At 39.7% G+C, this 14,098-nt stretch overlaps 1 protein-coding gene and 1 long non-coding RNA gene across 5 annotated transcripts in view; one reads left to right on the plus strand and one right to left on the minus strand.

Moving 5' to 3' along the window:
- On the minus strand, positions 1 to 13,309 carry LOC147375687 (uncharacterized). Of its 3 annotated transcripts, none has more exons than XR_015160349.1 (4): positions 13,036 to 13,309; positions 10,285 to 10,380; positions 963 to 1,089; positions 1 to 530 (listed from the first exon to the last, which is right to left on the minus strand). It is a non-coding gene; the product is annotated as an uncharacterized LOC147375687 (long non-coding RNA). The 3 variants fall into 3 exon arrangements; XR_015160351.1 differs by having other exon boundaries at positions 133 to 364; XR_015160350.1 differs by having other exon boundaries at positions 133 to 466.
- Positions 13,014 to 14,098, plus strand: part of RPF1 (ribosome production factor 1 homolog) — a 16,269-nt gene continuing 15,184 nt past the window's right edge. For both annotated transcript variants that reach the window (XR_015160348.1, XM_086390804.1), the window contains exon 1: positions 13,014 to 13,264. Coding sequence is in view for 1 of the 2 variants with exons in the window: in XM_086390804.1 (XP_086246930.1) it covers positions 13,037 to 13,264 (228 nt within the window). In the remaining variant the exon portion in view is untranslated. The remainder of the gene's footprint in view (positions 13,265 to 14,098) is intronic.

Genomic DNA, 14,098 nt, shown 5'->3' on the forward strand with positions numbered 1-14,098 from the left:
TTAATTTGAAATAAAATATTAAATAGATGATAACTTTTATTAGCTATGTACAGTACATTAGGTGCATCTTCATCTTGTACAATGCAAGAAGGCACTAAATCTCCCCATGAATGGTGTGAAAGTAAAATCTTATTCAGGCATTTAAAAAAATAATTTTATTTATTTATTTTTGGCTACGCTGGGTCTTCGGTGCTGCACGGACTTTTTTCTAGTTGCGAAGTGTGGGAGCTCCTGTCTAGTTGTGGTGCTCCACAGGCTTCTCTTTGCAGTGGCTTCTCTTGTTGTGCAGCATGGGCTCCAGGGCACTCCAGTTTCAGCAGGTGCCGCACATTAACTCAGTCGTCGTGGCTCCCGGCTTCCATAGCTGTGGTGCATGGGCTTCTTAGTTGCTTTACTGCCATGTGGGATCTTCCCAGACCAGAAATCGAACCTGTGTCTCCTTCACTGGCAGGCAGATTCTTTACCACTGAGTCACCAGAGAAACCCCTTATTCAGGTATTTGAAAACTATTTTGTTCCTGAGAAAGAAATCTGGAAGAGAATTTTTCCTGGCTTCTGACCAACAATTTTGTTATTGTGTCAACCAAATAATTTTCAATTTATTATGTCAGGAAATCATAAAGATAATTCTTTCCCACTTTTTACAACTGGGAACCCCTGAGGTTAAATCTTTTTAGTTATAGATATGGGAAAGTGAAAGTGAAATCACTCAGTCGTGTCCGACTCTTTGCGACCCCATGGACTGTAGCCTACAAGTCTCCTCAGTCTATGGAATTTTCCAGGTAAAATACTGGAGTGGGTTACCATTTCCTTCTCCAGGGGATCTTCCTGACCCAGGGATCAAACCGGGTCTCCCGCATTGCAGGCAGACGCTTTACCATCTGAGCCACCAGGGAAGATATGGCAAACAAATACATCAAATATAAATATAAATATAAATATATATATATATATATATCTCACCTCCACAAGACAAAACATGGTTTGAAATAATTAAATGAAAAACAAATATTGTTTCAAACTTCATGCATCTGCCTCTATTACAGGATCCACATTTGACTTCATCAAGGGCTTTGTTCCTGAGAATTCACTGCAGTCAAGAAAAGAAAATGAGTTATATGCAGCTGTATGGGGTTGTGTTCAGTTAATCATTTACTCTAAGTCGTATGGACCGAAAGGCATGACCCATGGTAAATTAAAAGAGCAATGGACTAATAATTCATAGCTTAATCTGAATGCTGTTTTAAATCTCTTTGAATTTCCATTTTCCCACTGGAAAAATGGTGAAAATGCCTGCCTTGCAGGAATTTTAGGAAGACTGAGATGCTATATCAGAAATACTTTGAGAATATCTAAGGTTAGTTGTATCATGCTGCTGGTATGTCGCTTTAGTCGTGTCTGACTCTGTGTGACCCCATAGATGGCAGCCCACCAGGCTCCGCCGTCCCTGTGATTCTCCAGGCAAGGATACTGGAGTGGGTTGCCATTTCCTTCTCCAATGTATGGAAGGTGTATCATAATTCCAAGTATTTTTAAACAGCTTTGGTTTTTTATTTTACATAGATACTAGTAAGGAAGACTGGGGAGATGATGAATGGTTCCTTCTATTGCAAGCCTTTTTTAGAATTTCTTAACACATATCAGCAACCAGAACAAGATAATATTTGTGATCCTTGATTACTTTAAAAAACAAAACACAATTTTAAAAAAGCACAAAGTTAAGACTGGTAACTTTCCGTTCAGCTCAGAATTTATTTTAGAAATGATACCTTCACAACGAACTATTCACCTTCAATCTTAAGCGTATTTCATGGGGATGATTTAAATTTCTGATATTCTGGTTCCCACTGATGAATTCTCCATTTTCACAAGTTTTGATGAAGTCTATTCACTCTAGACAATTTATGCAAACCTAACTTGAATAGCTGATTTTTACTTTATCCCCTTGAGTTCCTAGAACTGCCCTGATTAAATTTTAAAATATAATTACAGGTAGCACATTGAGTCAGTCAGTTAGTCAGAGAAATCTGAGCTCTGAAAGCCTACTTCCTGCACCACACTGCATTAAGTGCTCTGGAGGAGGGCGGGGGTGGATGGGAACAGTCATCATGAAATGATTTAAGGATTATTATTAACACAACAGATCACCAAGCACAAAGTACTCAAGTGGAAACTCTATACACAAAAGTTCAAGAAATGGAGGATAAAAGAAGCACCTTTCCAGCTTTAACTGCCTGTCTTATATATTTAGTAAATGTGTTTTATGACTGCTAGTACTTTGCTGGCATCCCAACAAAATAAATTAAACAACATTGGTCTACTTAACAAATGGGCAGTCTGGGTTGGTGGAGAGCAGTTCTTTAATTTATTTTACTTGGTAATACTGCTACTGCTTTACTAAGTGAAGGGTCAGGGAGACATTTTTTTAAAAATACAAAACTTTTTATTCTGGAATAATGTTCAGTCAGTTCAGTTCAGTCGCTGTCGTGTCCGACTCTTTGCAACCCCATAAATCGCAACACGCCAGGCCTCCCTGTCCATCACCAACTCCCGGAGTTCACCTAGATTCACGTCCATCGAGTCAGTGATGCCATCCAGCCATCTCATCTTTGTCATCACCTTCTCCTCCTGCCCCCAGCATCAGAGTCTTTTCCAATGAGTCAAGTCTTTGCATGAGGTGGCCAAAGTACTGGAGTTTCAGCTTTAGCATCATTCCTTCCAAAGAACACCTAGGGCTGATTTCCTTTAGAATGGACTGGTTGGATCTCCTTGCAGTCCAAGGGACTCTCAGAAATGTTGCAAAAATAATACAGAGTGTTCCAATATACCATTACCCAGTTTCCCTTAATGTTAATATTCTACATTGCCATAGGACGTTTTTCAAAACTAAGAATCAACATTGGAAGATTACTATTGACTAAACTCTGGAATTTATTCTAATTTCATTTATTTACACTAATACCTTTTTCTATTTCAGGATTCAGTTCTTACACCCTACATTGCATTTCATAGGAGTGTCTAATGTCTTACTGAGATTTAAAAAATCAACTGTTTCTGGGCAATGAGGCTAATCAGTCAAAATATTAATGTGGAACAGTAATAAAAATAAATTGAGTGTTCAAGAGCCACCTGGGCACACCATAGTGTCAGATTCTTAACCTTAGCAAAAAGTATGTATGATTTTGTAGGTAGTCATTAACCTCTTTTATTTACCTAAAGATGACTGTATCAAGACAAGTTCTACCATCATTTCTAGAGGGCTCTTGGTCATTGTTGTTTGGTTTTTGTTTTGGGTTTTTTTTTTTTTTTTTTTGTATATCCATGAGAATGTTTTGATAAGATTACTCTTTTGCTATCACCTAGTGTAGACACCAAGATTTTCCAAACAAAGACATGAGAAGAGGCTCACTTGGGTCCCAGTTAAGGAAACTTACCTTAGATACTAGAGAAACAAAACCTTAAGTAGTCTGCTAAACATGTATCAGGGGGCTTCCCTGATGGCTCAGTGGTAAAGAATCCTCTTGCCAATGCAAGAGACATGGGTTTAATCCCTAGGTAGGGAAGATCCCCTGGAGGAGGATCCCCTGGAGGTGGTTGCCACCCACTCCAGTATTCTTGCCTGGGAGAATCCCATAGACAGAGAAGCCTAGCAGGCTACAGTCCAGGAAGCCTCAAAGAGTTGTACACAACTTAGCAACCGAACAAAAACAGAACGTGTATTAGAAGATAATTATGAGTCATGACCAATGGGTTTCCAACTTGGGCATGCACAAGGATTATCAGAGGGCTTGTTAAAATACAGATTTCTGAGTTCCATCCCCAGAGCATCCAACTTAGAGGGTCTGGGCTAGCCCAGGTATTTGCATACTAACAAGTTCACAGGTGATGTGGATGCTGCTGGTCCTGGTACTACACTTTGGGAATTACTTTTGTTGACCATGAAAGAAAAATAAAGCCATTTTGTTCTGATGAGGTTAAGTATAATCACAGGTCTCTGGATTTATCTGTTGCCTACCAGTTCGATAAGGGATCTGTTAAATCTCATTTCATGTCTGTTCAAGGACTAAGTTAGAAAAATAAAACAAAGATATGAGCTTTCCACAACAGTTCTCACAAGTCTATCTTCCCTTCAATCAATTCAATCATTTTTAAAATATTTGTTGACAATAAATTATTATAAACCAATCATAAATTTTTGGCCTGAAACAAGGCCTCTGATCAATGAAACTTAATAGGGTTGGGGGATTAAACACACATCTTCAGCAGTGTTTCTGAAACTTTGCTGTGTTTATGATCACCTAAGGATCTTTCAGGTGGTGTAGGTGTGGACCCTGAGATTCTGCATTTCTATCAAGCTTCCAGATGATGCATTGCTGCTGGGTCATGGATCATACTTCAGGTTAGGTATATGCCTTTTGATGATTTTATCAAATACAAGATGTTCTAGCATCTAGTACTGTCTGGAGAATCTTGGAACTTGCTAGTAATGCTCTGTCATAGAAATAGTTGTTTGGGTGCCTGATTCACTTTGCTGTACAGCAGAAAGTAACACAACAATGAAAAGCGCCTACGCTGCTGCTGCTGCTGCTAAGTCGCTTCAGTCATGTCCGACTCTGGGTGACCCCATAGACGGCAGCCTACCAGGCTCCTCCACCCATGGGATTTTCCAGGCAAGAATACTGGAGTGGGTTGCCATTTCCTTCTCCAATGCATGGAAGTGAAAAGTGAAAGTCAAGTCGTTCAGTCGTGTCTGACTCTTCGCGACCCCATGGACTGCAGCCTACCAGGCTCCTCCATCCATGGGATTTTCCAGGCAAGAGTACTGGAGTGGGGTGCCACTGCCTTTTCCACCTATACTCTAATTTAAAAAGAAAGAGAGAAAAAAACAACAAACAAAAAAAGAAATAATGCCTTTGACTAAGGCAAGTTTCAGAATATACAAATCTGCATCCTGAACCCAAGTCTTTAGAATAAAAGGATAATTGTAGGGAAACTAAGTCAACAAAATCTCCCTAGAGTGCACTGGTACACGGTGGAAACTTCTTGAATCTGGTCACTTACTGAGGGGTCTTTTATCTTTAATCTCTACTTTTTTACCCTAGTTAATCTACTAAGTAGGAGTGACCTAGGGAAAAAATACACAAGAGTATAATCCAGTTCTGCAGTTTCTGCCCAGGTCACTGCCATGAATGCTCATCTCATGAACATGTCTTCAGTTCCTGAGACTGTTCTTCCATCTCCTTAACTGTCTCTGTCTCAGAGATCCTCCTGGCTCTTATGATGGAATTTCCAGGAAAGCTACTGACTTTTGTTATTCCCCCTAAATGAAGTTTTAGCCAATGACCAACAATATATAAGAACTTATCAGACCTTATCATCCCTGTTAGAATGTAAAGGGATAAAGGATAAGGAGTCTTTTATATCTATTTCATCTGGTTGCTACAGAGAAAAAAAAAGGAAGCTTCAGAAAAATTGAAAAGGTTTGCTGATTGCCTCAAGAAGAGGAGGACTGGCTATGAAAATGCATTCTTTTCCATAGTGGGTTGGAAGAGAAACCTTACTCAGAATCAACTAATAGTATAAACTGTGGGTCTCCCAAGATGCTTCCTGAGGATCCATCACAGCTGGGATGGTAGCATGCATCCTGAATAGGGTAGAAGGACCCCCACAAAGCCCCCCTCAGACTGCCTCTATAACTAGACTCCCAGAATATATTCAGGTGAATGAAAAGGTGTCTCTAGCTAACTAATGGTGGCAATGGAAAAGTCAGGCCACCTTCAGGGGTCCACAGATGAAAAAAGGTAACAGTGAGATGGCCTAGCCCTGGGTGGTATACATCAACAAAAGGCCCTCACTACTCACAAGTCTAATTCCCTGATTCTAACCCTGCATTGCATTATGGGCACTACCATCAGTAACCTGGAGCCAAAAGAAACCCCTATTCAAAAAAAGCAGAACTTCAGAAAACTATTCACTACTGTAAGCTTGACAACTTACTAGTACCAGAGGACTTCTCTGATGAAACTAGTAGTGATTTCAACATTGTGATTTTTTTTGATACTGTATAAAGAGTGTGTCAACGTATAGAAGAAATGCATAACTCAGTGAACCAATATTTTTCAGATGACCAATGAATGCATGATGTTACAAAATCATGCATCAGTAAAAGATCCATTCAAAATGCAAAAGAGACCAATGGATTTTAAGGTAACAGAACATAAAGAGCTTGTTGATATGATTTTAGATTATACGGTGCAATTAATCTTTAAAATTCAGGGTTTTCTTGATAGCTCAGTGGGTAAAGAATCCTCCTGCAATGCAGGAGACCCTGGTTCCATTCCTGGGTTGGGAAGATCGCTGGAGTAGGGATAGGCTATCCACACTGGTATTCTTGGGCTTCCCTTGTGGCTCAGCTGGTACAGAATCTACCTGCAATGTGGGAGACCTGGGTTTGATCCTTGGGCTGGGAAGATCCCCTGGAGATGGGAAAGGCTACCCACTCCAGTACTCTTGCCTAGAAAATTCCATGGACTACACAGTCCATGGGGTCACAAAGAGTTGGACACCACTGAGGGACTTTCATTCACTTTCAATCTTTAAAAAACTTACTAGTCAAATATTAATGTAATATCAAAAAGAACATCTTTGGCTATCTGCTAAAGTTCTTAAACACTCCTCCCTTTTCCAATCAAAGACCTGTTGGAGGCCAGATTTTTCATTATATTCTTTAACCAAAATGGTATGCCACAATATGTTAAACACAGACATTAGATACAAATGCAGTATCTCCCATTAAGTCAGACATAAAAGAGATTTGCAGAGCATGTAAAATGTCACTTCTCACTGGCCTGTTTGGAAAAATATATGTATTTTCATAAAGTGTGTATATCACACATAATTGGTTTATTATCATTTTTAAATAAATTTTTTCTAAGAAAATTGAAGAAATTAAAATTTTCTACATGGTAAATATTGATAGATATAAAGCATATAAACAAATGTTCTTTGGAGTCCCCAGTAATTCTTTTAAGCTTTTTATTTAAAAAATTTTTTTCCAATAATTTTCAAGGATAAAAATTTAAAAACTGCTAGCCTAAGCTATGGGTTTCCCTTGTGGCTCAGCTGGTAAAGAATCCGCCTACAATCCGGGAGACCTGGGTTTGATTCCTGGGTTGGGAAGATCCCCTGGAGAAGGGAAAGACTAACCACTTCAGTATTCCGGCCTGAAGAATTCCATGGACTGTATAGTCCACGGGGTAGCAAGGAGTCAGACACGACTGTGACTTTCACTCCACTTCACTTCAGCCTAAGCTGAGGACTACGCTTCTATCAGCTTTCATTTTTGTGTCTGATAATTATACAGAATGCTTGCTATATTTTGTGAAATGGTAACAGTAGAATATATTTTACATCACATTGTAATGCTATGATAATGGAAAATTAGAACATAAACGTGGCGGAAAATAAACAGTATTGGTTGTAAACAACTGATATTTGTATCTCTGCTTTGGGTGATCTAATCACAACACATGGGTTAACAGATATGGAAAATATATTCTGAGCTACCACAAGTAAGTGAAGTAATGAAGCGAAGTCGCTCAGTTGTGTCCGATTCTTTGCGACCCCAGGGACTGTAGCCTAACAGGCTCCTCCATTCATGGGATTTTCCAGGCAAGAATACTGGAGTGGGTTGCCATTTCCTTCTCCAGGAGATCTTCCCAACCCAGGAATTGAACCCAGGTCTCCCGCGTTGTAGACAGATGCTTTACCATCTGAGCCACAAGTGACTTACAAATACACCTAATCTGGTTCTTTGAAGAAGATGTGAGAAGAAATTTGGTCTTGATTATAAAACATGGTAATGGTCATAGAACCTCTCATACTCTGGGGATTTGATTCTGTACTTGGGCTCTCCCCATTGGAATTCTTTGAGAACAGGGAGTTGCTTTTTGTTTTTTAATTCTATGAATACATATATTAAAAAAGCCAGAGGATCTGGCATTAAGTATGACTTAATAAATATTTGTTGAACGAATCAATCAACAGAATACTAAATACTCAGATATACAAAAGTCATGCCAGGCTGATTTCTAAATTATATTTATGCTTGTTCCATAGTCAGAAATATCATCCAGAAGCACTGAATACCTTACAAAAATATAAATAAAAGCTTTTGTGATGAACTCAAAAAACAAGAAATCACTTTGCTGCTAAGTCACTTCAGACGTGTCCGACTCTGTGTGACCCCACAGATGGCAGCCCACCAGGCTCCCCCGTCCCTGGGACTCTCCAGGCAAGAACACTGGAGTGGGTTGCCATTTCCTTCTCCATACTAGTGTGTGAGATGAGTGCAACTGTGCGGTAGAAATCACTTTAAGAGATGATATTTTAGTGAAACTGGATTTTTATTGTGGTGTTACTTTTCTTGTTAAGGATCAGAAATGTGTATCAACATTTCTGATATGGTGGAACTATATGCACTCTGCAAATATTAGCAGGCAGAAAAAAGAAAAAAAAAAAAAACCCTGTTTATGCAAACAGCCCACCTTGAAAGTGAAAGTGAAGTCGCTCAGTCATGTCCGATTCTTTGCGACCCCATGGACTGCAGCCTGCCAGGCTCCCCTGTCCATGGGATTTTCCAGGCAACAATACTGGAGTGGGCTGCCATTTCCTTCTCCAGGGGATCTTCCCAACCCAGGGATCAAACCCAGGTCTCCCGCATTGTAGGCAGATGCTTTTACCATCTGAGTCACCAAGGAATGCTAAGGATAAGACTACTCAGAACATAAAGTGAGGACTGTCCTTCCATCCAACACCATCATGGCCAAGTTTAGTGTCTACTGAAAAAACGTTAAAAGTCTCAAGGAAATTATTACAATCTATAAAGACTTCTGGAAGAAAACTGTTGGTTTCCTAATATATTTCTGGTTTCTGGAAAGGCCAGGATATGCATTATGTCTATTTCATAGTGTGCAGTACATAGAGATGACAGTATTAACCAAACAGTTAATCTGCAGGTTTTCAGTATTTGAGAAGTCATCGTATTTGAGTCATTCTAATTCAGTTTTGGGTAGGAGTGTGTGTGGCTCTAATATCGCCTCACAAAACTGTATTCATTCTACTCATTGACTTTTTTAACTTCTTTCAAAGGAGAGCTGACATCCTGAGAATTGTACTGACACTGTGAATTCTTGTAATAACTTCTCTACCATCTTCATTAGTCACTAAGACAATTTAAGGTATACAATAAACAAAAAAGAGGCTTCTCAAACTTCTATGAGATAAGTAATTTAATTGCCAAAAACAGGTCTTGGATACCAGGGAAATATTCACAAATGAGAAACTAGCTCTGTAATAGTTCTATTGTCCTGTCAAAAGAAAATTTGGAGAGCTTTACTTGATATAAGCATTTTATTGAGCAAGAAACACTGCTCAAAACAGGGCAATTTTGAGCTGAAATGTGGTTAGAAGCTCAGCATGCAGCAGTGACAGCTGAGTTTAAAAAGCATGAATGAGGGAGCACATTTGTATGTGTGTGTTGTGTGTGTGACTGGTTACTAGAAACTTACAGTCTTTATATGGTAGCAGCACTGTGTAAGCTTAACTGTCTATAGCAATTCGCTGGGAAGCTATAAGGTCATATTGACCTGAAAAAAGCTGTTTTAGTTTTAGAGCAGAGTCAGACTTTAGGCAAATCTGGACCGTTTAAAAGTTTTAGTTATATGAGTGTTTGGTCTAAAAGTATATTCAAAATGAGGTCTCTATTTTGGTTTTTCTTTAACCATTAACCAACTGAATGACATAATTCAAGCTCAGAGAGCATTAATTTATTACTTTGTGTTTCTTAAATAGTTATAGCACATTGTAAACAAAAAAATTTTTATCCCTAAACCTTGTATTTCTTTTTCCTCATTCAATAGACTAATATTTTGTACTTTTGGAATGGTTTCTGTTATGTAAAGAGCTTAAGTCATACTGTAAACACAGATCAAATTTTCTCAGCAGAATCTTAGGTTATATTTGTTTGGATCACTGAACTCATCTGGTGTCCATGTGTTGTATTCCAGGGTATTCTGGAATATCATGTATATTTGTATTCTCACATATCAAGTAAAAAAAGTTATTAACTATCAAAATTAAGTGTGTTATTTTAAAATAATGTATACTCTATTAGGAGTAGGCCCTGCAAATAATAAACAATAAGGCAGTTACTGAAAAGAAGTGCATGGAAGAAATGGACCTCAAACTAAGGAGCACTCAACATCGAACACTACTGAATACTTACACTAGAATTCTGTTTTATCTTCTTCCAAACTGTAAGCTACTTGAGGGCAAGCATGATGTCTTTTTTCCTCAACAATGTTTGGTTTAGCCTCTAGATCTAGAAGTAATAAAAATAATTAGTTAGCATTTATTGCATGTGTATGTTTCTTTAATGTACGTTATCCAAAGAAACTATGTGGTAATATTAGCCCAGTTAACAGATGAAGAAAATGAGGCTCAGAGAGATTACTGATTTAACTGAGATTTTACAGCATCTACGTGACTGAATCAAAATCTAAACACAGATCTGAACGCAGAGCCCACTGTTTCCATCACACTTGCTCTCCCTATTCATTTGAGTAGTATTAAACACACTTTTGCTGAATTGGTCAACTCTTTTGTGATTTCTTCCAGATAAGAATTCTATTCTGATCATAGAAATCATTTTATTCAACTCATACAACCATCATTATCAACAAGTAAGGAAGGCAATAAGCAATGAAGGCAGCCTCTATAAACAGCTCATGTATGGCACCTCTAAATAAATAAAGACAGTTATCCACTTCAGGATTATTTTATTTTTACAAGGAAAGAATGTACTATATGTAGAGAGACAGAAAATATTAAGACTAGAAGAGACTTCCAAAATATTTCAGTCTGTTTTTTAGATAAAGGTTGGTCTGTCTCCTCCTGCTGCCCCACCCCCACCTCAATTACAATCTGATTATTCCTTTTTAAATAAGTCAAGTAATATTTTCATGACTACTTGAAGCTAAACCTGTAGGCTAGTGACTTTTTAGCTCCACACTACTTTTTCCTTTTTATTGTACTGTATAATTCAAATCCAGTTTTGGATCTAAACAGACAGGTTTTGTTTTCTAATCACAATTCTAGACTTGTAGCTTGGTAGAAGGTTTTGGTGGGGCTTGTATTCTAAAATACAGTTTTGGTATCTTTAATATCCTGTTTGAAAGAACTTGAAAAGGTGAAAATGAAGGATGGAAACCAAAATATTAGACTATCAAAACACCCAATGTCAATATTGAAACATACAACTTGAAATTATGGTAATTTCTTGAAAATCAACTGCTGACAGTAAACCAAAAAGATTGTTTGGAGGTCATTTTCCTAAAATTAGAATGAGGAATATAGCAAAATTTAATCACTGGGAAAACACGTTTGCTTTCATGACACGCTACTCTCTTGATTTTTCCTTCTCATTCTCCTTTACTAGGTCCTCCTTTTCTTTCTAGCTCTTCATGTGAGACTGCTTCAGGGTACAGTCCATCATTCTCTTCTCTATTTCAGTGCTTTATCTACACTCACTATAACAGTTTGAATTACTATCCATTAGCTGATGACTCCCCAGTTCTGATCTCCAGCCCATACCTCTCTCTCCAACCTTCCAGTCATTCAGTCAAAAATCTGGGAGTCATCTGTGACTCTTCTCTTTCGCCTTTCATTCAATTGTCAGGAATTCTACCTCCTAAAACAATCTGTTCACCTCTTACCACCAATATTAGAACCACCGGTTCAAGACATTCATTTCTCCCCTCCTGTCACTTTCCCTCCCCTACAGTCTACTCTCAGAAGAGTCTGAGTGATGCTTTTAAAATATGTCATCACACCATTCCTTTATTCAAAATCTTCCAAGAAATCTGCATCTCACATAAACGCCAAAGTCCTTACAAAATCTTACACAATCTGTCACCCTAACCTCCCACGCCCACTCCTGCCCACCTTTACTCTCCTCTCTCATTGACCTCTGGCTTCAATGTTTTCTGAACAAGCCAGGCTCGCTACTGACTGAAGCCTTGGAGCTGAACGTTTCCTTGGCCTGGACAGCTTTTCTCCTAGATAAAAAGCTTTGCTTTTCTCATATTAACAGCTCTTCCCCCAGATAACTGCACTGTATACTCCATTTGTTGTTACTGTTCAGTCACTAAGTGGTGTTCCACTCTTTTCCGATTGCATGGACTGTAACGCACCAGGCTCTTCTGTCCATTTGAATTCTGGGGCAAGACTACTGGAGTGGGTTGCCATTTCCTTTTCCAGCGTATCTTCCGGACTCAGGGATGGAACCTGGGTCTCCTGCATTGCAGCCAGGTTCGTTACCCCTAAACCACCAGGGAAACCCATATGCCCTTCAAATCTCTGCTCAATAATTAAGACCACTCTCAGAATCCTATTTAAGAGCTGTAACCCATCCCTTTATCCCCTCAACACTATGCATATTTAATAGCTTACAACAGTAATTATTTGGGAGATCATTTTAGTTTCTAGTAGAATGTAAATTCTGTATTGTTTTGTACTTAGGCCATAGTGGCTCAGTGGTAAAGAATCCGCCTGCAATGCAGGAGACCCAGGTTCTATCCCTGGGTGGGTAAGATCCTCTGGAGAAGGAAATAGCAATCCACTCCGGTATTCTCGCCTGTAGAATTCCATGGATAGGGGAGCTTGGCAGGCTACATACAGTCCATGAGGTCGCAAAGAGTCCGACAGGACTGAGCAACTAACACTTAGGTTTGAAGGGCTCTCACATTGATAACAGTCAATAATGGATTTCAGCAATTCATTTCACAGTTCACACGCCTGGGCAAGCTCCGTATACTCTCCTCAAGCCTAAATTTCAGCACCTCCTTAAACTGATAAAACTCAGCAAACATACACTTTCCTTTAAGAACTTCCCGACCCCGGAAATACTAGCTTAAGGACGGGGGTGGGAAGAGGAAGCTACTTCCGTTTCCGTACAGACCACAAGGAGCAAAAATACCATGGCGAAAGCCGGAGATAAGAGCGGCGGCAGCGGAAAGAAAGGCCTGAAACGCAAAGCCGCTACTGAAGAATCTCAGGAGGCTGCAGTCGGTGAGGATGGGACGACGGAAAGCGGGGTCCAACCCCCAAAGACGGCTGCCTTTCCTCCAGGATTTAGCATTTCGGAAATTAAGAACAAACAGCGGCGACACTTAATGTTCACGCGGTGGAAACAGCAACAGCGGAAGGTATGAGGCGGCGTAGTCGCCAGGGCGCGTGCGCCGTGTCGCTCTGGAGCCAGTGGGGTTGGGCGGACTGGATGATGCACATGCGTGGTCACCCCTGCCCGGGTCGCAGGCGGCGCTTATTAATCCGGAAGGGGTAGGGGCCAAGCAACCTTGCCCTGGTTCCTGCACCCTCATTTTTACCACACTCTCGGCTCAGCTTTCCGTCTGAGCAGCAAGGATTGCTTTCCTTGTCAGCTCTGTTGTCCTCGGTTGCGAAAGAAAGCAAGAAGTCTTGCTCTCCTAGTATTAAAAATTACTTTCCTGCCTGGCTTCTCTGCCCCCCGCCCCCACCCGCCAGAGTTAAAAGGCAAAAATCATGGTCTCCGATTTACCTCGTCAACCTAACGTTGGTTAATGCCTAAAATCTGCAATACAGGCAGTACAAACATCCAAAATGATCCTTCTCTGATTGCTGTAGCCGCTCTTACCGAAGTTAGACTGTAAAGTTTATAGAAATTGGATTTACTCTTTCCCGCATTGTCCTACAAATCTAGGAGGTAAACATATAGAGATAAAGCCCAAAGTCACGGTGCTTACTTGTGGTTAAATTACGCTTTGAAGCAAGTTGCTTATTGCATATCGCGGAAATTCATACACAATATTCTTTTTACTTGCCTGCTGCCTCTTGCTAGACTTGTTAAGGCCCTGCATAGTGTCTTATTTGTCGTAGGTGACAAAGTGCTATTGGAGTACCTGGAAGGGACAAAAAATCCATTTTGGTGCGCACGTATGGGGCAAGGGTGTCTTAGATTTCTTGGGTCTGTAATTTCTAATCGGAGACCTGGTGGATTGAGG

Source organism: Bos grunniens, chromosome 3 (assembly GCF_055505025.1).
Source record: "Bos grunniens cultivar Pamir isolate PY7600 chromosome 3, Bosgru_T2T1.0, whole genome shotgun sequence".
Taxonomy (NCBI): domain Eukaryota; kingdom Metazoa; phylum Chordata; class Mammalia; order Artiodactyla; family Bovidae; genus Bos; species Bos grunniens.